General features: G+C 29.8%; 2 protein-coding genes and 1 pseudogene across 3 annotated transcripts; 2 read left to right on the top strand and 1 right to left on the bottom strand.

Moving 5' to 3' along the window:
* LOC105121324 (shikimate O-hydroxycinnamoyltransferase-like) overlaps positions 1-1,698 on the top strand; it is a 2,460-nt pseudogene extending 762 nt beyond the window's left edge.
* A 7,434-nt stretch (positions 1,699-9,132) lies between these two features.
* LOC105121198 (shikimate O-hydroxycinnamoyltransferase-like) lies at positions 9,133-12,202 on the top strand. Of its 2 annotated transcripts, none has more exons than XM_011019749.1 (3): positions 9,133-9,750; positions 11,009-11,939; positions 12,002-12,202. In XM_011019749.1, exons 1-2 carry the CDS (start codon positions 9,346-9,348, stop codon positions 11,924-11,926), a joined length of 1,323 nt encoding a protein of 440 aa, XP_011018051.1. In that variant the 5' UTR covers positions 9,133-9,345; the 3' UTR covers positions 11,927-11,939; positions 12,002-12,202. The 2 variants fall into 2 exon arrangements, with proteins under 2 accessions (XP_011018051.1, XP_011018052.1); XM_011019750.1 differs by having other exon boundaries at positions 11,009-11,940; positions 12,005-12,202.
* A 9,996-nt stretch (positions 12,203-22,198) lies between these two features.
* LOC105121197 (F-box protein SKIP1) lies at positions 22,199-23,712 on the bottom strand. Its single transcript, XM_011019748.1, has 2 exons — positions 23,305-23,712; positions 22,199-23,232 (listed from the first exon to the last, which is right to left on the bottom strand). Exons 1-2 carry the CDS (start codon positions 23,673-23,675, stop codon positions 22,659-22,661), a joined length of 945 nt encoding a protein of 314 aa, XP_011018050.1. The 5' UTR covers positions 23,676-23,712; the 3' UTR covers positions 22,199-22,658.
* Between the last annotated feature and the right edge of the window lie 2,341 nt (positions 23,713-26,053).

The raw sequence follows: 26,053 nt of genomic DNA, 5'->3' as shown, positions 1-26,053 counted from the left end.
CGGGGCACGCTGGGTCATGGCTTACCTTATTTTTTCATTAACCCGGCCCGATTCCAGCCCTGGATCGGCCGGGTCCCGGGTCAACCCGCCGGGCCGGGTCGGGTTTTAAAACTATGCTTTGAAAGCTAAGGCAAAGAATGATACTGCAAGCAAGACCGAGTACAGCACTTATGTGATCCTTACAGCACAAATATGGCGTCGTGCATGCAAAGCGCGAGGCTTGTCTAATGATCATGCAACCAAGTCAAGCAAGCATACCCACAAATGGCAGGGATAGATTTCGTCCTCCACTTCAACCTGGCTATTTTGGAAATTTAATCTTCCTAGCTACACCAATTGCTCTCTTTGGTGCCCTCTTATCAGAGCCATTAGCACAAACCGCCAAGAGAATTCACAAAGCAATAAAACGAATGGATGATGAGTATTTGAGATCGGCTGTTGACTACTTGGAAAAAGTAGATGACTTAACTACTGTCATGATCAGAAGCTTCGAGACTTATAGGAGCCCAAACCTCCATATTGTTAATTGGGTGCGTTTTCCCTTTTACGATGCTGATTTTGGACGGGGCAAGCCAGTGTATATGCGGCCAGCATCTGCATTTGTAAAATCCTTTTATAAAAGTTCCAGTCAATATCTACCTAATAAGCTATGACATGCTTGTAATTGATATTTTGGAAAGAAGTCCAAGTTTCACTTGTAAAACACATACTTATTCCTAATGGTTTTCTTGAACCTTTTCTTCTCTTTGGAAAAAAAAGGTTTAGACAACCCCCTGTGATAGTAATTCGTGAAGGGTAAAAAATCTAGGTTGCTGGGCTCGACAAAAATATTTAAATCTTAAATCAAGTGCCTAAAAAAACACTCATCACAAATAATCATCTTTCTAAGTGCCTTTCTATAAGCTTCTTAACCATTTATTATAACACATCTAAGTGGTATTCTAAACATTAAAAACACACAAACAATATTTGAATGACATTTGAACATGATAGTCATATAAAAATGATGTTCTTATTGTAAATTAAGCTATCAAAAAAGAAAAAAAAAGATATTAAAATGAATTAAAAAAAAGTGTTCGGATAATATAACTCCAACTAATGAAAGAGCATGTTTTGTGTGAAAGCTTTGTTTTTTTAAGATCACAAGTGATTTACTTAACACTTTGAAAGCTAAGGCAAAGAATGATACTGCAAGCAAGACCGAGTACAGCACTTATGTGATCCTTACAGCACAAATATGGCGTCGTGCATGCAAAGCGCGAGGCTTGTCTAATGATCATGCAACCAAGTCAAGCAAGCATACCCACAAATGGCAGGGATAGATTTCGTCCTCCACTTCAACCTGGCTATTTTGGAAATTTAATCTTCCTAGCTACACCAATTGCTCTCTTTGGTGCCCTCTTATCAGAGCCATTAGCACAAACCGCCAAGAGAATTCACAAAGCAATAAAACGAATGGATGATGAGTATTTGAGATCGGCTGTTGACTACTTGGAAAAAGTAGATGACTTAACTACTGTCATGATCAGAAGCTTCGAGACTTATAGGAGCCCAAACCTCCATATTGTTAATTGGGTGCGTTTTCCCTTTTACGATGCTGATTTTGGACGGGGCAAGCCAGTGTATATGCGGCCAGCATCTGCATTTGTAAAATCCTTTTATAAAAGTTCCAGTCAATATCTACCTAATAAGCTATGACATGCTTGTAATTGATATTTTGGAAAGAAGTCCAAGTTTCACTTGTAAAACACATACTTATTCCTAATGGTTTTCTTGAACCTTTTCTTCTCTTTGGAAAAAAAAGGTTTAGACAACCCCCTGTGATAGTAATTCGTGAAGGGTAAAAAATCTAGGTTGCTGGGCTCGACAAAAATATTTAAATCTTAAATCAAGTGCCTAAAAAAACACTCATCATAAATAATCATCCTTCTAAGTGCCTTTCTATAAGCTTCTTAACCATTTATTATAACACATCTAAGTGGTATTCTAAACATTAAAAACACACAAACAACTATTTGAATGACATTTGAACATGATAGTCATATAAAAATGATGTTTTTATTGTAAATTAAGCTATCAAAAAAGAAAAAAAAAATATTAAAATGAATTAAAAAAAAAGTGTTCGGACAATATAACTCCAACTAATGAAAGAGCATGTTTTGTGTGAAAGCTTTGTTTTTTTTCCTAACATGAATGGTAGATCCCATGACAAATCACTTCCAAAACAAACTCATAATCTTGCATTAACAAAGAGTCAATATGCTCAGTTATAGGATAATTGAAAGGATATATCACTCGCATCCATATGAGACTTATCACTGGCCCTTTTTCTATATAAAAAAAATATAACAAAAAATTATGATAAAATAATACATAAATATCATCATATAAATCTTATAAGAAATATCTTAAAGATGAAACATTCAAACTAAAAATAACATGAAAATCATAAAAATTCCATCTCATAACTTGTGTTTTACAGGATCAAATTAATTTATGAAATTAAGGGAAGATATAAGCTCTCATAATCTTACTCAATGTTCAATGTTAAGAATTTAAAACTGGTTAGTTGAGGATATAATATCAAAGGTGAGACATATGAATCCTACTACACTTTTAAGTCTCGTCTTCTGTAAAGAATTGATTGATTTTAATTTTAGACTTTATAGCTAGGAGTTTGATTTTTTTTTTTAAGATTCAATTGATATGGGCATGGTAAAGGTTTATCAAAATCAAATTAGGGCTTTTGGTTATAAGGATGAGAGGAAGGGATTGGTGGTTTTAGTTTACCGTAATCAATGAGATAGGAAAGAGATGAAACAATGAGAGGTTGAGCAACAAGAAAGATAGTATTTATACAAAAGACTTTCTAAAATATAGGGTTACACTATTGGTCGGCTATATAAGATATCTAGGTTGACTTAGTTTAAAAAATCCTGACCCACCACTTAACATGTGATATCATTTTTTAAGTTTTATGACTCAGCATCATCTGTAATATCCATGTTATTTAACTTGATAGGATGAATTGGGTCAAATAAAATAAATATTATAAATGGATTGGTATCTTTTAACATCCTTATTGGTTTATGTACAATTATTTTCTTCTCTTCTTTTCTTGCTAGTACACTAATTATACATACATGCATATTAGGTGAAAAAGAAAAAAATACATAGAAGAAGTTTTACATGAAGAGGAAAAAAATATATTTTTTGTCTTAAAATGAAGGTTAGTATTATCCAAATAACTAGAAGAGATGTGTATAATCACTCCCTTCATCATCTTGCTAAAACATAAATGGTATTGATAATTAACTAACTCTTGAGTAGGATTATCTGTCAAGTATATACATGTTTTGTCATTACTTATACTTGGTCTCTGCTTATTCTAATTTTTATTTTTTCATTATATAATTGTTTGTCTACTTCAAAATTGTTGTATGTTTCGGGCATGTTATATATATTTAGTAAAAGATGTATGTTGGAAACACCCTTTACTATGTCATGTGTTAACATTTATGAATGTGGTCAAACTAGCACTATTGTTTTCTTATAAATACTAGAATTGTACTATCCTTTTAAGCTCTAATGGCAATATCTAGTGCCACCAACATTATTTTAATGTCTTACAGTTATCCATCATTGTTTCTTCAGTGGTGGAAACCCATGCTACATTGCTACTATAGTTAATAAGTTATCGAATCGTCACATGTTGGGGTGATGGTACTAAAAGATTATTGCGTATTTCTCATAAAGTTTTTCTTTACTTTTTAGAAACATCAACCCTTAGGCTCTCATTTATATTTTGGTCATTCCAAAAAACATAGATAGATTAACACAGCTTGAAAAGGTTAGTGATGGTGTATTTTTTTTATGATGAATTATCTTCTTCTTTTTTTATAATTAGGCTGAAGCAAAACATGGAGAGGTGTTTGGTCAACTTTATTGATTTTTATGTGTTTAGAAATCACTACTTCTGTATAATACCTTTTTTTATTAATCTTAATATATGTTCTAACTTCTAAGTGACTATATACACTACCAGGAATACCAACCACTTACTTTATTTATTGTAGAAAAGATTTTCCTGAAAATCACTCCATGAAATATTCCTATTATGATGTCATCATCTACTTCAAGATTTCACATATAAGTATCTCCGGAATCTTAATTTGAAAAAATCAATAGTTATGCACTATTATCTTGATTTGTCAACATATAACATACATGATTCTTAATAAATTTATATTTAAAATTAGATTGATAGAGGAATATAATTTCTTTATCTTGTTATCTATCGAGCAAACAATATCAAATTTAACATCAAGTCATGTAAAAGATTTTGTTAGTGTAAAACAATAACATAAATGGTGGTGCGAAGTACATGCTATGTTTAATATTAAATTTAATAGTTTTATTAATGAAAATTTTTATTGATATTTATACTAATATTTTATTTGTGATTATTTTACCAATAAACTCATGAACCATGGACCAAAACCATCCAATGAAAGAATAATCATCAATAATTTCTAATTTATTATTAATAAATTTACCAATAATTTTATAGCCAAGCATACACACCAAAAACAAATTGCCCATTCCATCTCTTCTGCAATTCTAGAACCCACGAACCCAAAGGGGAAAGAAATGAAGGACCACTTGGATTGTACTATCACAATCCACACTGGTTATGATTCACGCGTGCAAGGAGCATAATAGTCTCACATCACAATTCACACTGGCAGGACAAAATGAATGGCAGCATCACAAATTTTCGGCCAGTTCATCATTGCTGGTGCCCGGGGTCCTCATCTTTCCGTCTCTCTTATCTTAAATCGTTAAAAAAAGAAAACAGAAAAAAAAAAAAACATTCTTTAATAAGTTTCACACCATTATAATATTGTCTGGTTTAGATGTATTTTTTAATCATATTTAACAAACTAAACTCTGTAAAAACTGAGTCGAAGTTGTAGATAATTAAGAAAAGAATGTGGAGAAGAAGAGGAGTTGAAAATCTTGTGTCATTATAGTCCAAAACAGTATTAAAAAAATTAACCCTAAATACTCTTTTTCAGTCTTTTTTTATAGAGAAATTTAGGAATACAAAACTTATAAAATCCCCTCCATTATCAACTTCAATTACCTTCTATAAACCCTATTTTCTAAGTTGTCTTTTAAGTTGAAAAAACTGTTAAAAGTTTTTGTAAAAATAATTCTAGAAAATATTATCCAGTTCCTTACATTCAATGGATAGACAAAATAATAGATTATGCTGGAAAAAATAATTTTTCATAGATAAAACCCAAACCTCAATGCAAGTTAGCAAAAAATAATTGTTACTGATTCAAAAAATTATTATAAAACCTTTTAGTTTTTCCAATCAAATATGTTTTTATTTTTATTTTTCTTCTCAAGATAATAATCAATACTCAACAATATTAATTTAGGCCGGACAGTACCACACATCAGTCAGCCTACCAACTTCTCGTTAGTGGAGAATTTTCTGATGTGTTGAATAAACAATCTTAGCAGTGATACAAATGAAAAACAATCCAAATTTAGTTTTTTTTTATTTTTAATTTTGGAGTTCATCTTTTCTGCTTTTGCTTGATGTTCCTTAGCTTGTGAAACTCTCTTTCCCATCTCTGTTCATCATAAATGTTTCAAGGAAAATCCAAGGAGCTGTCTCTTCTTCTATGGGAGGCCGTGTCTCTTACATCGAAGACAGGCATATCTTTCATATCCACACAAATCTTGTATAGGGAAGGCCAAGTCTTCACATTGACTGCTTCCCTAGTGGTGGTGGATAGGGTTTTCTGCTTTTAGATGGGCAGCTGAGCACATTATCTCCTTCATTTCATCCCCCAACTTCAATCATTACTCGTTAGTGCTATGTTCTCAGCATTATTTTATACCATCCAACTTTATTTAGAGGATTACAGATATTAGCATCTTCCATGGATAACATCGATCTCTTGCTCACATGAGGCCCTGCTTGCGATGATGTAATAATACATAAATCATCAAATTTGATGATGTAATTCAAAAAATAAGTAGATTAACTCTTAGTTTGACTTTAAATATATGATTATTATTGTGTTTTTAAAAAAATTTCCGATAACTATAACTCTTGATTGTCAATTTCTAATTATTAGTAATTGTTTCTGTTAACTGTTACTTTAAATTGTCAATTGGTAATTGTTGATTTAATTTGAATCGCTACTAGGCAATCGACGTTGCTCTTGCTAGTCGTCTAAGCACCGTTATCCTAACATTGTGGTGTAAGAATCGAAGAAAAAGTGAAATTCTTATAATAAAGGAATAGAATAATTTGACACAATAATTAAGGGACTAAACTATAATTTTAAAGTCGTTGAAAAAATAAATAAATAAATAAAAGAACCACTGTAATGACACAATTACAATACATTAACTCATGGGTCACAATAGCAGAATAACTAATTCGTGTTTTGTATGTCATAATTTTTTTTTTTTAAATAGATATGTAAGTTTTTTTTATGTGTTAAAAAAATAGATATGTAAGTTTTTTTTATGTGTGTTTTTGTATTAAAAAATTAAAGTATTATTGAAAAACATATGTGAGTATTTAATTAAATACATTGATAATTATTTGTGTAAATAAATAAATAAATAAACATTAACAATAACATAAGGAAAAAATTGAAAAAAATATTAAGATATATATATATATATATATATATAATCTTGCAAAATAAAATATTTACTTGGTTATATTTACAAAATTTATTTTTTTTAATCAATAAAATATAATAAAAATAGAAATACATATGAAATTAATTGAATAAAATAAAAGAAAAAACACATTGGGCAAGATATCAAATTTATTAGAAATACTATTGAAAAATATTTTTTATTTTTAAATATAAAGTTTATTTGTATAAAATAAAAAAAAAATTCATACATGAATCAAAATAATATCTTCAACAAGAAAATTTCATACATGAATCAAAATAATATCTTCAAAAATTAAATACAAACCAAAAAGAAAAACCTCTATTAGAAAAAAGACTTGCAAAACTCATGATCTAAGTTATGAGACCAAGATAAATTAGTAAAAAATAAATTAAAAATAATTATAAAACTGTTCTTTTTTTAATGTGGAACAATAAAATCATAAAAGAAAATAAACAAGAAAAAAAATGTCAAATTGCATCAACTTTTTAAAATTATTATCACAGTCATTAGATTAGAAGCACTACAAATAAAAAAATCACAGAGCCTAGTTTTAACAAATCAAACATCAGATGATAAAACCAGAAAAAAAAAATTAATTACACAAAAAGATCTAAACGTGCGCGCGCGCGCGCGCACACACACATATATATATTAAAAGAAAGAGGGTTAAAAGTGAAATAAAAAAATAAATTAAAGAACAACAAAAAAAGTTCAATTGGATAGTTAAATTGAAAAGAAAAATAACTTTAATAAAAAAAAGAAACAGATAAAAAAATAAGGGTCAAATTAGAAAAAATAAAAGAATATAAACTTTGATTGAATGATGAAATTGAAAACAAATAAAATTTTAATAAAAGAGCCAAGTAAAAAATAAGAATCAAAATAAAAAAAATAATGTATATGACATATTATAATTGAAAGATTAAATTGAAAACAAACAAAACTTTTATTAAAGAGATAACAATGTAAATAAAAAATAAAAAATTAAGAACTAAAATTAAAAAAATAAAAATAAAGAGGACAATCATGTGGTTTTTCGAGTAAACAAGAGAAAAAAAATGACAATAAACAATAAACCATTCATCATTTGTTATCATACGTTATACTAAGAGAAGAAAATATAATGATACATTCAAAGACATAATAAAAAAGCAAGTTTGGCCATTAAGTAATGTCTTCTTGTGCAGGTAATAAAAATAACATCTACTCATTAATATGAAATAAATATATGTTAATATTTTTTTAATAAAAAATAAATTGTTCAACATAAAAATATTAAAATGTGTCTCTTGTCTCTAAAACTTACAAAAACAAAAAACATGTCTGAGAGGACAAATTTCTCAAAACATTAGATTTAGTTTTTGTATTCTTTCAAAGGTAAAAAAATCTTTTAATTGTATTTTAATAAGAAAAAAACCATCGGTTGAAGATTTTATTTTAATTTTAGAGGTAAGTACATAAAAAATTTTGAAAAATAAATATATCCTCAAATAAATTTTTTTTGAAAAATAAATATATCCTCAAATAATATTTATAATTAATAAACCATTTGAAATAATAAAACTGCCTCACACCGATACTTATATTTTTTAAAATGAAAGGTAAAAATATAATTTTATTATATCAATCTCCATTAACATGAAAATATAGTTCATTGTGGTAGCTGTTGTAGTTGTAATTTGAAAAAAATTATTTTATAAAAAGTACTTTTAGTTGAGATTGATTTAAAAAAATAGGTATTTAGTTAAAACTGTGATTGAAGAAAAAATAGTTTAATATGTTTGGTTAAAAATGTTTTTGAAATTGAGGTTATAAAATAATTTTAAAATATATATTAATATTGATGATTTTAAATTTAAATATTGTAAAATTAACTACTCCTATTACATCATAAAATAAAATAAATAATATAAAATATAAAAATATTTTTTATTATTCTATTAAGCTTTTATAATTTTATTATATACTAAATTCAGCTGATAAGAATTATAATTTTTATAATTTTATGAACGTGTAATAAAATCAGATAAAATATTATCAGGTATAAAATTGATATTACAGTGCGAGTGAATTTAATTTACTCTATATTAATTGTTTAAAAAAAATATTATTTATATCATAATACTAATGAATTTAATTTATTTTATAATTTTTATAATTGTATGACTGTCTAATAAAATTAAATAAAAAATTTGTTAAAAAATTAACACATTCTAAAATAAATTGTAGTGTAAAGTGAATTACACTGATCACATAAATAGTTTCACTTAACGATACGTGTTTCACATGTTGAAACTCGTAAAAAAACAATATTTTATTGCTTTTAAAACATCGACATCCTGCCGCATATAAATGACAGGACCCATATATTTTGATTGTTTAATCATTTACAACCAAACGGTCATTTCATACGTTTTTGAAGAAACACGAACGCTTACGCGTAGCCAAAAACCCCTCTTCCTCCTCAATCATGAACCGGCAGTACAAAATGAATAATTGCATCATGAATATTAGGCCAGTGCATCACAGCTAGTGCCAATTTTAGCCAGAACATCATCGCTAGTGCCTGGGTCCTCATCTCTCTCTCTCTCTCTCTCAACTTGAATACCGAGCCAAAGTTACAAGATGCAGATTATCATAAAGGAATCATCCATGGTGCTGCCGAACCAGGACACACCAAACCACCGGCTAGAGGTCACTAACCTGGACCTGTTTCATGCAAAATATCATGTCCCTTTGCTGTTCTTATACAAGCCAAATGGATCTTCCAATTTCTTTGAAGTTAAAGGGCTCAAGGAGGCACTGAGCAAAGTTCTTGTGTCATTTTACCCTGTAGCTGGGAGATTGGCAAGGGATGCGAATGGAAGAATTGAGATAAATTGTAATGGAGAAGGGGTTTTATTCATTGAGGCTGAGACAGATTCTGCTATGGGTGACTTTGCTGATTTCAAGCCCAGCGACGAACTTCGACAGCTTATTCCTACCGTTGACTCTAGTGACATCTTTTCTTACCCGCTCCTCGTTTTACAGGTATGAGTATTTGGATCTATTAGAATGTAATTTATATTTGGAATAGTAAAAAGAGTTTCATGTTGACTGTGTGTGTGTGTGTGTGTGATGTGTTCTATTCGAGATTCTTACTAAATATATGATTAAATTTATAAGAAAAAGTTTTAGACTTGATATTCTATGAATGATTCATTTGTTTTTCCTGTGGATATGCCTTTCAAAGGGCTATTACTTCACTTGATAAAAGATTTAGTGGAAGAATTATTCTTTATTTTGCTTGCTTTTCTACACACACACACATGTCTGCGCTCCGTCGCAGCTTTTTTTCCTGTCATTTTGTCTGGCGTGTTTCACGGTAAGAACCAAGGTTTTTAGATCTGGTGTGTTTATCCGACAGATTTAAGGTTATTAGACTTGATGTGCTACTAGATTAAGGCACTTGGGTGAGCTGAATTTAAACAAAAAAAATATATCTGACTGTGTGTCGCTCATTATACCTGGACCGGAAAATCCGGGTAGCTGGTTTTTAACCTCTAGAAACTCATTTCTAACCCAAAATATCTAGAAATCACCTTAAGTTTCTAAATCAATCCCTAACCTGCAGAAACATAAGAAAACCAGTCAAAACCCAAAATCAACACAAAAATCAATTTCTTTCAAATCTCCAATTTGATTTTGTTAGGTACATTCAAAGTAAAAAAACACTAAATTGAAATTTTTCTTATCATATGAACCATTTACAATAAAAATCTAACTTTTTGATGGCCAAAATGGAAGAAATGATATTTTTTTAGGTTGGATTCCAGTCATCCTCTCTCTCTCTCTCCCCCCCACCCTCTTCTCCACTGGAAACTAAAAATTGATGAAAATTAAATTTAGTAGCAAAATAAAATTGCTAAAAATGCAAAGGATTTTGTTACCGACCAAACAACTTGGATCTAGCATATTTTGAAACCCATGACACCTAAGCCTAGTGTGTCTGTCAAACTCATGGCACTTTCTAAGGATAGAATTGAAATTTTGTTAAAATCTCAGTGAAAACAGTCACTATGTTTATATATACAAGTGATATAGATATTGGCAAGCTTAATTTCTTTTCCATGCAGTGATAACTGACGATATGATCCAGCGAAAATTTGGGCAACTTAAATTGGGAATTGCCCCATCTCAAATCCCAAAATTCTTTCTTAATTGGAACTCAAAAGCTGTTCGCTTATCAATAAAAATGTAGATATATAACCAGCAAGTAGCTCACTTTGATGATTTTCATCCCTGATAGGTAACCAGATTCACATGCGGTGGAGTGTGCCTCGGAGTTGGATGGCATCATACTCTGGCAGATGGGACCGGATGTCTTCATTTCATCACCACATGGTCTGATATAGCCCGTGGCCTCACTGTTAAAACCCCACCATTCATCGATCGAACCATTCTTCGTGGCAGAGTCCCACCCAACCCTACCTTCCATCATGTCGAATATGATCCATTCCCTACCATCAACACCCCTTTCCAAAACCCCATTCGCCAGTCAGGTTCTAGAGACATTTCTGTAGCCAACCTTAAGATCCCACGTGATTTACTTAACACTTTGAAAGCTATGGCGAAGAATGATACTGCAAGCAAGACCGAGTACAGCACTTACGTGATCCTTACCGCACATATATGGCGTTGTGCATGCAAAGCGCGAGGCTTGTCTTATGATCAAGCAACCAAGATAAACATATCCACCAATGGCAGGAATAGATTGCGTCCTCCAATTCCACCTGGCTATTTTGGAAATGTAATCTTCCAAGCTACACCCATTGCTCTCTCTGGTGACCTCTCATCGGAGCGATTGGCTCACATAGCGGAGAGAATTCACAAAGCAATAAAACGAATGGATGACGAGTATTTGAGATCAGCTGTTGACTACTTGGAAAAAGTAGATGACTTGACTACTGTCATGAGAAGCTCCGAAACTTATAGGAGCCCAAACCTCAACATTGTTAGTTGGGTGCGTTTTCCCTTTTACGACGCTGATTTTGGATGGGGCAAGCCAGTGTATATGCGGCCTGCGTTTGCGTTTGAAGGAAAAGGATACATTCTACCAAGCCCAACAAATGATGGAACCTTGTCGTTGACCATTTGCTTAGAGACGGATCACTTAGAATCCTTCCAAAAGTTATTTTATGAGTACCATAAACGAAGCTGCCTGTAATGTTCGTGATGAAGTTCATGTAGCTTGGCAAGCATGAAACGATATTCACGTCAAGCAGATCAAACTTCGCTTGTATTATTCAACTGGCTGATGGTTCAAGACTCAAGAATTTTCATGAATTGTTTTCTTATTGGGAGGCTATGCCCCATCAGGGGAACTTTTCCTGTACCAATAAATTCATAAATTCTTAAGTTCCAAGCTCAGCTTTTCTAGATTTGTATCAATACCAATAAAATTTATGGGTGCTGATGATGATGATGGAATTTTATTTGTATTGAGGAGGGGTGTTATTATAAGTTATGGAATGATAGTACATTTTCCATTATTAATGTGTTAGATTTTTTATTTGCTTCTGTTTGACAAGATTGTTTGAATTGAGTTTATATGTGAATTGAGATTGTATGCTAACGAATGTTTGAAATAAACATTTTGTATATGTAGGTGTTGGGTTTTTTTTTTTTTTTTTTTTTTGGGGGGGGGGGGGGGGTTGCGCCATACTAAAAAAATAAATTTCCTAGCGTAGAAAGGACGAAACCTACTATCGGCCTTTTACCTTTCAAATTTAATCGAGCTTTCCTTTCATTATTAATCAACTTAACATGTGTTTATTTTATTTTTCATCATCCATTAAAAGATACCATCAAGTTAGGTTTATAGATATTACAAGTAGTTAGATCATTAAAAACACATTGTTCGATAGGATTTTTTTTCGTATTTGAAAAGGGAGATAACCCATCATTTCTCAATTCTTGTTTTGTGAAAAAATATTTTTTAAAAAAAATAAAATTTTATTTTAAATTAGATCTTATCTTTTAAATATTATATAGTCAAATTAACTATGCAGCTTTTAGCCTTATATCACTCCTTAAAAAACACAAGGTAGAATGATCTAACAATAGACTTATCCTTATGATATTAATTAACATTTATAGGACCGATTAGTATAGCCTATTGACCTAGCATGATATGATATCTAATGTTAGTGCTTATCTTTGGATTTTTTTTTGTGGATAAGAATAATACCCAAACTACATATCAGTTTAGGCAAACATTAAAACATTTTTATTTTTGAAAATAAACAACAATATAACTTGTTTTAGGTAGAATAAATATGATGATTGTTATCTTTTTTATTACATAACCAACCCCTTACTTAAAATCTTTGAAAACTTGTTAGAGTTTCTAATTATCATAAAATTAGATGGCGACTTCTCTTTTCATATTTTTTTCCTCTTTTTCACATTAAACTAGCTCGTTGCAATATCTATTGAAATGCGATAGAATGATGACTCTATTAGGGATGTATAGGTCTAAGCTTAATTTGTTTATTGTTTTTCAATGATCATATACTTTTTTTATGATGTTTATTTGTTTCTTTGATTTCATATGTATTGTTACTTAATTAACTCATACATCCATATGTATTGTTTTTTATCAAATATAGAATTGCACACCACACAACATTTGCATTATAATATGACCAAAGCTCTAGGATTAGGAGAGGAAGTAGTAGTGCCCCCCAATTATCTTTGAAATAGGTAACATATGTGAAACCACCATCTTCTGTTGAAAGTTTATTTGGACATGAATATTATGCTTGAAGAATAGAGTTCTTTATTCTCTTTTTTTATTATTTCAGTTCCAAAATTACACCAATATAAGACATTTTATAGACCCTTGTATAGACTCTTAAAAGAATAGGAGATAAGCATAATAAGTGATAGACATGGTATATAATAGAACAAAGCAAAGTTCTAATCATAACTAATTAGAAGATAACTATAACAATTTTCTACACTCTCCCTCTAGCTGGTGCATAAATATTTTGCATGCCCAACTTGTCTAACACTCGGTGAAAGACTTTACTTGATACTGCCTTAATGAGAATGTCAGCAAGCTGATCTTGAGATCGATTATGAGGAACTTCAATTATCTTGAATAAAATATCTATCAATCTCCATATGCTTTGTCCGATCATGTTGAACAAGATTGTAAGCTATATTACATGCGGCCTTGTTATCACAATATAATTTCATATAAGATGTTGTTGGAATCCTGAGTTCCTATAACAAATTTTAAATTCATAACAGCTCACATATACCTTTAGTTATACCTCTGTACTCTGCTTTCATACTAGATCTAGCGACAACTCCATGTTTCTTGCTTCGTCATGTAACTAAATTTCTACCAACAAACATCAAGTATCCTGCAATTGAACGCCTATCATCAATTAAGCCAGCCCAATATATATTAGTGTAATCTTCAATGTTTAAGGTATCTCCCTTAGTGAACACAATTCCTTTACCTAAAGAAGACTTCAAATATTAAAGGATACGTATTTCTATCTTTATATGTTCTTCACTTGAAGAGTGCATATATTAGCTAACAACACTAAGAGAATATGCCAAGTCGGGTCTAATGTGGGAGAGATACATCAACCTTCCTACTAGCCTTTGATATTATTCTTTATTTGTAGGAATTTGATTCAAAAGTGTACTCAACTTTACATTTTTAACAGCAAGTGTATCACTCAATTTACAAGCTAACATGCCAATTTTATTCAGCAAATCAATTATGTATTTCCATTGCGATAAAAGTATACCATGTTTGGATCTTAAGACTTTAATTCCTAAAAAATACTTTAAAAGTTTGAGGTCTTTCATTTCAAATTCACGGAAAAGATAAGCCTGCAAGGCTTCCTTTTTAGCATCATTTCCTGTTATAATCATATCATTAACATATATAATTAATATTGTGAGCATTTCTTCATTATGCTTTATGAAGAGAGTATAATCAGAACTACTTTGTTGATAACTAAATGCCTTCATTAAGCTTGTAAATCTGCTGAACCAAGCTCTTGGTGATTGCTTTAAACAATACAATGATTTGTTCAGTTTACAAACTTGTTTGCTCCCTTCAACTTGTAACTTACATCCTTGAGGCAACCCTATATATACTTCTTCTTGGAGAGTCCTGTGTAGGAATGCATTATTTACATCAAATTGATGTAGTGACTAATTAAAATTTGCAGCTAATAATAGGAGAATATGTATTGTATTTATTTTGGCCACTAGTGCAAAAGTTTCTTCATAATTAATTCCATATGTTTGACTATATCCTTTAGCCACAAGTCAAGCTTTAAACCTCTTAATATCACCATCAGCTTTGTATTTGACTGAAAAAATCTATCGACATCCCACAAGTTTCTTTCCAATAGGTAAATCCACCACCTCTCATGTTGCATTTCTTTGGAGAGATTTCATCACTTCGTTCATTATATTTTTCCATTTAGGATATTTTATAGCTTCCTGCACGTTACTAGAAACCTATACAATAGATAATTGATTTGCAAATGATTCACATGCCTTTGACAACCCTTGTGGTACGATTAGGAAGGATTCAAAAATTTACCTGAGATTCATTAGATGGTGATGACTCATGAGGAATAAAAGCATAAAGAGAAGATGATGATTATTATTGTGATACATTTGATTGAACTATTAGGATGATTACACAGTGGAAGCTCAATTGTTGTATTTGTATGTTCTGATCCTACTAGTTTAGGTTTTGCTGGTTCAAGTTCAGTCAAAGTGTGAATTTTGTTCTCGTTATGAAAGGTAAAAAACTTTAAGTCACTACTCTTCCCTCCTTGATTTGTAGTTGTTGTTGTAGGAAAGTACATTTGGTGTTCATGAAATTATACATCCATAATAATATACATTTTATGAGTTGGTAGATGGAAACACCTATACATTTATTATATGTGTCTTTTTTTGTTATTATCTTCATAAGAGGCACATGGTTGAAGTTTATAGCGAGCATGGTTTGGCATGTGTATAAAGACAATGTAACCAAATATTTTTTAGGGCAGGTTCCATATAAGTGGTGAGGACAAGCTTTGATTTGATGTTTCAAGAGGTGTATGGAAGTCTAAGTTGTGAGATGGAATATAGTTTATCATACATGAAGTAGTAGTAGGTGATTCGTCTTAATAATAAATGGGCATATTGGCTTTAATTAGTGTAGCTCGAACCATTTCTAGAAGATGTCTATTTTTTCTTTCTATAACCCCATTCTGTTGAGGGGAATAAGGGCATGTAGTTTAATTAATTATACCCTGACTATGTAAAAATCACCTCATCTTATGATTAACAAACTCTCCATCATTATTAATATGAAGGACTTGAATTGAAGTTTTATACTAAGTAGCAACCATTGAATAAAATTGTTTAAAGAATGAGCATACATCCTGTTTTGTTTTCATCAAACACATTTAAGTCATGTGAGTGTAATCATCAAAAAAAAAAAAAAAACTTATATGCTTCATTTAGAGTTGGAACTTTTACAAGACTCCAAACATCAAAGTGTATAAGTGTAAATGGCATAAAACTTTTATTCAAACTTGACGGAAAGGGAACACAGTGGCTCTTTGTCAATTCACGGGTTTCACATTTAAGTATTGGCAGAGATGTGTTTAAAAATAGCTTATGAAATAAATATTTTAAATATCAAAATAAAATATGTCCAAATTGTTTGTGCCACAAACAAATATTAGAAGTAAATGTTAAACTAGTAACTGATAATGACTTAGCCAAAGCATTTAAGCTAGATGATGTGAGATCAAGATAATATAACTTCTTATTTTTAGTACAACAACCAATCGTTCTTCTTGTTTTGATGTCCTTGAAAACATAATGGTCAAGCTAAAAAATTACAACACAATGTAAGGAAGTTGTAATTTGAGAGACAGATATCAAATTAAAATTAAAGAAAGGAACTATAAGAACATAATCTAAATTGAGTTTATTTAAAAATAAATAAACCTTTACCATTAATTATGGCTTATGTTCCATTAGCTGTAAACACAACATATTTTTTAGATGGTTTTAATTTAGAAACAAATGAGATGGTGTCAAAGGACATATGATCAGTTAATCAAGAATTAATAATCCATACATAAAATCCAAAAGGCGCAGGTTTATCAAAAGACTTACCTGGTGAGTTGGAGGAGGTGTGTAATGCAATAGTATTAGTATTAAGTGAAGGTACTTCAACTATAGCGATGGAGACTAATGATGTTGTAGTTGAAGCCTCGGAATAATCTCACCATTCATGGTATCCAATCAAGTCATAACATCGACTTTTAGCATGTACAGTGTCTTCACAATAAATACAAGATCTAGATGAGTTGAACTGTTTATTTCCAATATCAAAACTATGAGATGTCACCACTAAATCAAAGTAAATTTGTCAGATAAGTGGTGTGTTTCGATGTGCTAACATGGCTACAGAATCAGAAGCAATCACATCATTTGTCAGAAGGATTTGACGATTTACTTCACGACGAACATATGCATATGTGCGCTCAAGATCCAAACTTGGATCTATGTGAAGGATTTCTCCTCGTACTTGTTCAAATTCAGCGTCAAGACCATTTAAGAAGATTTGTATTCTCAATTTTTCAACTAATGCTTTATAGATAATGATATCTTTAGAGTTTCTCATCTTAACTTTGTCATGATAATCAAGTTCTTGAAATATCTCAACTAGCTCACCATAATATATAGGAAAAGAACGACCTGATTGATGAATAGATAAGGCACGTTGATTGAGAGCAAATATTTATGTTTCATCTGATCCATCATAGAACGCTTCAGCAAAAGCACTCTAGATTTCATAAGCAGTTCGCAAGCGAAGATACCTCTTCATAATCTCTGATATCATTGATGTGAGTAACCAGCCTTTAATTTTTTTATTTTCAGCATACCACAAAGTATGAGGGTTCTGTTATTTCAGGTTGAGGTGAGTTGCCAGTAATATAATTGAGTTTCTCATTACCCGCAATGTGTATTTCAATGATTTAGGACCAAGTGTCATTATTGGTTTTAGTGAGGATTATGCTAGCATTAAAACCTAAATTTCTAGATTGAATATGTGTAACAAAAGAGGATGATATGATGGTTGATTTGGTAGCTATCTTATTGAGGGATAGCTTGATTCAATGAGTTTATAAGGATTTAAAACCTGCTCTGATACCATAAAGAATAGAGTTCTTTATTTCTCTTTTTCGTATTATTTCAGTTCCAAGAATACAAAACACAAGGCATTTTATAGACGCTTGCATAAAATCCTAAAAGAATAGGAGATAAGTATCGTAAATGATAAACATGATATATAAAAGAACAAAGTAGAGTTTTAATCACAACTAATTAGGAGATAACTATAATAATCTTCTACAACGCTAACATGATATCATCTCAGCTTATGCTTTCTTATCTTGTAGACCTCAATTCAGTATATTGAGGCTGTTAATCAAGCAATGAAAACCATAGAATAAATGAGCTTGTTCACCCTATATATAATGGCTGGAACCTTCCTTTAAGTTATCTCGTGTAAATTCACTAAGCAAACCTAATATGTATGATATCCTAATTGTGTAAATTCACCAAGCAAACCTAATATGTATGATATCCTAATATTTCAGGAAACAAGTGACAACATGATCAATATTAAGGATTGTTTGAATGAAAAATCTATAATTGAGTTGCCTGAGTTGAAACATGTGCATTTATTGAGTAATGGAGCAAAAAAATTATTGTAATGCTGGAAAAGTTTGAATGTTTTAGTAAAACATGATTTTGTTTAAAATTATGGAAGAATAGCTTCATTACGAAAGACAACTATCAAAGCACTCTTGTATTTTTTAGACCCTGCATATAAGTGTTTCTCTTTTGATGAAGTTGATATGGTACCTACTATTAAAGAATATCAACAATTACTCAAGTTGTCTTAACCTGTGTATTCATTATATTTTTATTGGAAGCTTGACAAAGTTCCACAAAAGATTGCAAAGCTCATGAAAGTTAATGAAAAAATAGACAAAGTTATGAACAAAACAAGTTTTGAAGGATGGTATTGGAAGATTAAGGAAGACTTGTTCAAGAAAAAAAAATGGAGGGCCTAAAAGATAGTGAGAATAAAATCAGTTTTTTAGCACTTGTTATTTTTAGGTTGGTATTAATCCCTTCCATATTTGGTCAAATCAGCTTAGAAGTAGCTAGTGTCTTTGTGGCAATGGAAAAGAAAAGGATTAACATGGTAGCAACAATCTTGGCAAAAACTATTTTATCCTTAAATTATTGTAGAATGAACGATAAAGGTTATATGAGATATTGTGTTCGGTTGTTGTATATATGTGTTGCAAGGCCATGTTGGGATTAGCGCGCTTTAATGTAAGTTTTTTGAAGGTGGTGTTGAATAAAAAAAAAGATTTTGAGTTTAATCATAAAATTATAATTAAAGTTCATAAGTCACCTAGTATTAAGGTTATTAAGAAACTTATGGTATGTAAGAATTTGGTTAAAGGGCTGGTTGTGAAAAGAAAAAACACATCCTTCAATGCATCTTATATAAGGTAAGCTACATTGTTATTTAATTATTTATATAAGTCAAGATTTTATTTATTGGTCTTTTTATAAGGTCCAGGATATATCTCCCTTCCTGAGGAAGTTTATTACCTTATCGAATGAAGTCCTGATTGTTTTAAAGTTTAAATTTTAGCATTGTATTTATTTTTATACTTTGTATCTTTAATACCTGAGGATGTACTCTACTATGTAGTTTTACACCCTCAAATATTAAATTATGTATATAAACTCTAATATACAATGAACAAAATGATTGGTGAAGGTTTTTGATATTTTAGTCAAATCCTAACAGGTAATTATAAATTAGTTATGATATCTATTTTTATTTTTTTACATATTTAAAATATGAAAAACTTGCAAAAAAAATTTTTATGAAAACATGCTTAAAAAACCTTTAAGATTTGGTCGTATGTATGAAAATAAAATATTTTTTTGCTTTTTAAAAAAAATATAATGATAGAGGAAATTAATTTAAATTTTTAACACTTTTTTTAATTTTTTATTTTTTTATAAATGTTTTGGAGAAAACTAGTTATCTAATAGTGAATCTGTATCTCACAGTATAAATATATAATCTAATATTATTCAAAATCGGTAAAAAAAACATACGAGAAGATCATAAATTTTTTTAAAGGACTTTGAAAAAAATTTGAATATTTTCATTTTTTAAAATAATAATAATAATAATAATAATAAGGATTTTCATGAATTAGGACTAAGTTTAGCATAAAACCCAACTGAAATTAAATGTCAAGGGAAAATTTAAGGATGGAATTAAAAAAAAAAGCAAATTAATTAAAAAATTTAAATTAAAATAATTAACACCAAATATAATATCAAAGTTCAATGAAAAGAAATGCTTAATGAAGGAATGGAAGAAAAACAAATCAATCAAGATAATGATTGAAAACCAAAAAGAATAGTAATTAAAAGAATAAATATCAAATTTAATAACAAAACTAATAAAATCAAACAATTAGGGATGAAGTTAAAAATAAAATTCAATTAAAAATAATCAATATAAATAAAAAAATTGCAATTAAGAGAAAAATAACTAAAATAACTCTTATAAAATTACAACCAAGACCTTTAAAGAACAACATAAAAAGGATAAAGATATGCTTGTAAATTGGTTCAAATAATAAAAATCTGAAAAATAAAAATTATTGGCAATGATTAGAAAAAATGCAGTAGAATGCGTCCAAAGCAAACAATAAGAAATGGAAGAAAATATTGCCATTGCAAATTTAATATGAATTTTTAGTAGTGTAATTTAGCAAATTCAAACTTCTAGCTAGAATATTTCAAAAAAAAATTCTATGAATGTTGATAAAATATAATTATCAATACTAGGAAGTGTAATTGATACAATACTAAAAAATATAAAGGATATGTATAAATTGAGTTTTACTATATTCATTATTATATGTTACTCAATAAATAAATAAAAATTAGTTATTTATATCTTATTCATCAAGTTTTCAATAATATTATAAGTATTTATTATTTGAGTAATATTTATATAGCGATAAAAGGTGATAAAGGGTGATTTTAAGTTGTCCCAACTAAATAAAAATTTGACCTAAAAAATTATATAAATAGCTCAACAAATATATTTATGAATCAGTGGGTTAAGTCAATATGTAAGAAGAGATTTAATCACACCTTACTGGAATAACAACTCAAAAATATTATAATTTTTTGTTTAAATATTAGAAAATACTCAAAATTTTATAGAAGTTTTTGAAAGTTGTTTTTCCTATAATAGCTAATACATTGCTACGTAGACTTTCAAATCTTTAGATATAAAAAATCTAAAGATTTTTTATATTTTTCCTTATTATTTTTATTTTTAGATCTTTTATTTATTTCATATTTTATATTTATTTTCTTTGTAATTTGTAACTTTTGTTTTCGTTTTCTATCTTTCTAACCTATTTAAGGTTTAAGGCTTTTTAAACCTTTCAGTGAGGCAGATTTCATTATTATTTTAAAGAAAATAAACTTGCAAATTTAAGACTCATGCGTGCAGAAACTTTCATCCATTTAAAATATTGTGTTCTTTATTTAATTATTATTTTTACCTTATGCCTATATAAAATATTTAATACAAAGTAAAAAAAATAAAATAATATATATATATATATATATAACATCAAATAACGTAAGTATTTAAGAGAATCATTCATTATACCCAAAAGGCAACCACCACTGAATTAAGTAGGATTTACCAAGGAAATCAATGGCAGTTTTATTATTCATAACAATGTTTAACACAGAAAAATCCTCGCATAAAAGCATTATATACAACATATGAATTCTTGTTATTATATATATTAGTGATGAAAAATCTGCGGAATATTTTTTTATTTACGCTCGACAACTTAAATGAGCCCAAATTTCATAATAATTAACCTTTCATCTTTACTTGTCTCAATCCACCAAAACATCTGACCTTGTATTCTATTTCTGCCCTTTTTCGTATTCCTTCTCTTGCTTTTAATGTATGTTAATTGATTGTTGCTATTTAGAGGCTTACAAATCAAAGCACAAATCCGAAAGCGGCACAGTATTTAATAAATAAATCACAATTCCTAATTTTATTTCTTTCTGCATTTCATGGATGGTGGCGAGCTCTAAGAACTTAAAACTTCCCCAACTATAACAGATCTTTTGGTGAGGTTAATGACATGTTAAACAGTACAGAGCTTGTTCCCTGAAATTGTTCTCTTCTTTTCTTAAATTCTTAAGAGTATAATAACACCGGAATACTCTAAAACGTAGCTACCATCACCATTCACCAATGGCCGACCCATGGAAAAGACAAACACGATGACACAGTATACGCAGTGCCAGGTGCCAAAAACATTCCAAGACATGCAGCAAGAACGAACCACAACCATGGAAGGCAAGAGTTGTAATAGCATTACACATGGTTTCAAACACATAAAACACACTAGCAGCGATTAGCTACATAAACCTCTAAAAAAAATTCATAAGCCAGCACAATAGAAGGATGCCATCCCATGTATTCCTAAAATGAGATTACACAAATCAATTAGGGTTTTCAGGAATAACGATTCACTCCAATTCCCAGGTTCCAAACTATGGAAAACAGAGTAAGCTTGAACAAACACATAACAGAGAAATGGGCACAAATAACTTTTTACAGCACAGCATAGAGCCATGTATCTATGTAAACACCAATTCCACTGAACATCCTCCGAATACGGAACACAATCGAACATGCGTCAAATTAGCTACATGCTTTCTCATGTAGCAAAAGATTAATTCAATTCACCTGGTCAAATGCGGAAAATATCCGTCTGAAACCGCTCATCATACAACCTCCAATGTCCATATCTTTCAGTGTGGAAAACCGACCTCGGAATATAAAAATTCGGTTTCTTAATCTCCTTCAAATTCTTCAACCCCAAAGTCGCCTTAACAATATCCCGACTCGTCAAATTGGCACACCCAGACAAATTCAAATACTCAAGATTCAAACACCCTTCACAAATCGACACCAATCCTTTTGCAGACATTTTTGAAAATCTCAACTCAAGGTGCACCAAATTGGGCATGTATTTCCCAATTGCACCAGCCTCCCCATCTCCATCTTGAGGGCAAGTATTCAAATAATCATCGGGCACAATCCCTACGTGTTCGGAGGCATCTAACCAATTCATTTGGTTCCGCTTTAAAACCCTAAGATTCGGGCAGTTTCTACCTATCATAACCAAAGATTCGTTTGATATTTCAAAGCAATAGCTTATATCAAGCTCTTTAAGCTTTGCGCACTTGTAAGCAATTTGAGCCATAGATGCATCAGTCACATTTCGGCAGCTTTTTATTGAAAGCACTTGAAGATTTGAGCACCTAGAATAAAAAAAAAAATTCATAAAGACTAAGTTATTGTATTTTGAGAAGAATTTTCTTTTTGATTTTTACCTTTCGGCGGCGAAAGTGACTGAGAGATCGGAGCAGTGCTGGGTGCGGATCTCGGTCAGGGATCCGTCACTAAAAGTGATGACGGAAAGGAGCATTGAATCGATTTTTCTCTCGAAATCAGGGGTCCACCACCGAGGTGATTCAATGACCGAGTCGAATTGAGTGTCCAGATCGAATAGTGTGTTGAGAGATGGATCCTTGCAGGCGATATGCCAACCTGTGCAAACGAGCATGGGACCGCGCCATCGGTGCTCAAAGGTGAGTCGAGAGAGGATGTTGATTAAGCACTCGTAAGTTAACTCGGCCCAGTCGGCGACGAGTCCTGACTCGCTATCCGTCTCTACCACGTCCGTATCTTCGTCACGTTTCATTTTTTTATGGAGTCTTGCTTTGAATTGATTCCATTTGCTGGGTCTTATAAGAGAACAAGATAACAGGTGGATAAAAATGTCATTTTGATGTTTGGAAAGACATAGTTTTTTTTGTTAGCCACGTGGAAAATATGGACGGTTGCCATTGATTCCCTGGAATCGGGTGTCACGTGCTGGTAGAGCCAGGAGAGGCGTACAGGACATGTCTACCCTCTTAAAAGACACTCACCATTGCGAAAGATCAGTCGTCGCTGCCATTATTAGGGTGTTAGGTTAGTGATAATAATTATATTTTAAAATGTTTTTTATTTTAAAACATATATATATATAAATATTTTTTTTATTTTTAAAAAATTATTTTTTATATCAATACATTAAAATAATTTTAAAAAATAAAAAATATATTAATTAAAGTAAAAAATAAAAAAATAATTTTTTTAAAAAACACTTTCAGAATATAGTGTCAAATACTGTCATAAAAAATACTACATGTGCCCCTAAATTCACAAATAATATAAATTATTATAATAATAGTAGTTGAATGGTTCTCTTATCAATACACGGCAATCTACATAAAATTTATTAAATAATAATTATATAAAAAAACAATGCAGAGAACACAACATATAAAATTTATTAAATAATAATTCAAAAAACAATACAAGATTGCACTTATTAAAAATTATATAAAAAAATTAATATTAAAAATTAATAGAGTTGTTTTCCAACAACTGAGCTCTTTTAATTTTTGTTATAATAATGAAGTTTTTTTCCAATAATTTATTTTATGTTTTTGAAAATTTAGTTTTAAATTATTAATTTTTTAAAGTTTTGATATTAAAAATAAATTTTAACAGAAAATACTATTTAGATATATTTCTAAATAAAAAAATTTATTATACTCTCAAATAAACACTAAATTAAATATTATTCTTCAATAAACAATAAAGCGGGACAAAATCAAATATACATAAATAAAATTAAATAAAATTCATATTTACATTAATTTAAAGTGTCCGAAATTTAAATTCTTTTTAAAAAGATAAATATATAATTGTTTCTTATGATATAATAATTTTAAAAGTACAAATAAATCACATATTTATAGTAATAGTCAAACAGTTATTATATAAATAAAGACAAATAATTTTTTAAACAATTAACTAATTATTCTTATTTCATTATTCACGTGTTAACGGTGTATTGTTTTTCCCAGTTCCATTGTCTTCTAACTCTCCATCTGGTTAAATAAGTTGAAATGTTGAAGAAAGTATTGATTTTTTAAAAGAAATAATCACAGTTAATTAAAAATAGTAGCGGAATAATACCGTTGAAAATTTTCTAATAAAATAGCATATTGTTTACATGTTGAGTTTAAAAAACATCACCTTTATAGTTTTTCGTTACTTAGAAAGCGATATCCAATAAAAATAGTAACTAAACGGTAAAAAAGATAGCAAATAAAAATAAATAAATAAGTTAGAGAAATACATTAAAGCTCTTATTATAATACCATATATATATTATTAAAAAATTTCAATAAAAAAAATCTAATTACAAAAAAATTATTAACAACGACATGAGTGAATAGCATCTCTCGTTTGTTTTTATTATTAACAACGACATGAACACGAGTGAATAGCATCTCTCGTTTGTTTTTAGTGTTCCACTCAAATTATTATTTATGATTTATTTTAGTATTCTTGAAATTTTCAAATTAAATTTTTTTTATAATATTAAAGGTGATATAATTAAAATTTTGATATGTCTCTCATTTCTTTTCTTTTTTTCTCTCATTTCTTTTCTTTTATGTGTATTTAATATTTATTATTGAAGGTAGCTATTCTAAATAGCAATAAGCTAAAAAATAATGTTTCTCAATCATGATAAGTATTTGCTGTGTTATTCATAATTATTTTTTTGAATTTATTATTTCACTAATATTTAAAAAAATATAAAAAAATAGCCTAAAGTATTTTGCTTTGTCAGGATAGAGAGATTTGATTTATCTTTTTAGACTCGTTGGCCGTGCGGTGGGTGCATGTCTTTTCTTTTATTTGTCTTGTCAAGAAGCAAATCACGTTATCTCCGTTACCTTGATTTGCCAAAACTCATCAAAAATATTACTAAAAAGAATATAAAAAGCAATTTGAATGGAGACTTGTTTGGGGGCCAAAAGTCGTCTTGTGAAGCAATTTGATCCGAATCATGAGAAAATAGATATGCTGTCTTTAACACTATAAAATAGGACAACACAGTAAAACTAATCGTCTCTTGTATTTTAAATTAAAGTCAACGAGACATATTTATATATTATAAAAAAAAAGTATACAGTTATGGCCACTATTTTTTTTTTTAATTTTATCACCTCATATCAT

Source organism: Populus euphratica, unplaced genomic scaffold (assembly GCF_000495115.2).
Source record: "Populus euphratica unplaced genomic scaffold, PopEup_1.0 scaffold31.1, whole genome shotgun sequence".
Taxonomy (NCBI): Eukaryota; Viridiplantae; Streptophyta; class Magnoliopsida; order Malpighiales; family Salicaceae; genus Populus; species Populus euphratica.
The sequence above is the reverse complement of the archived record's forward strand: the minus strand, read 5'-3'. Positions and strand labels throughout refer to the sequence as shown.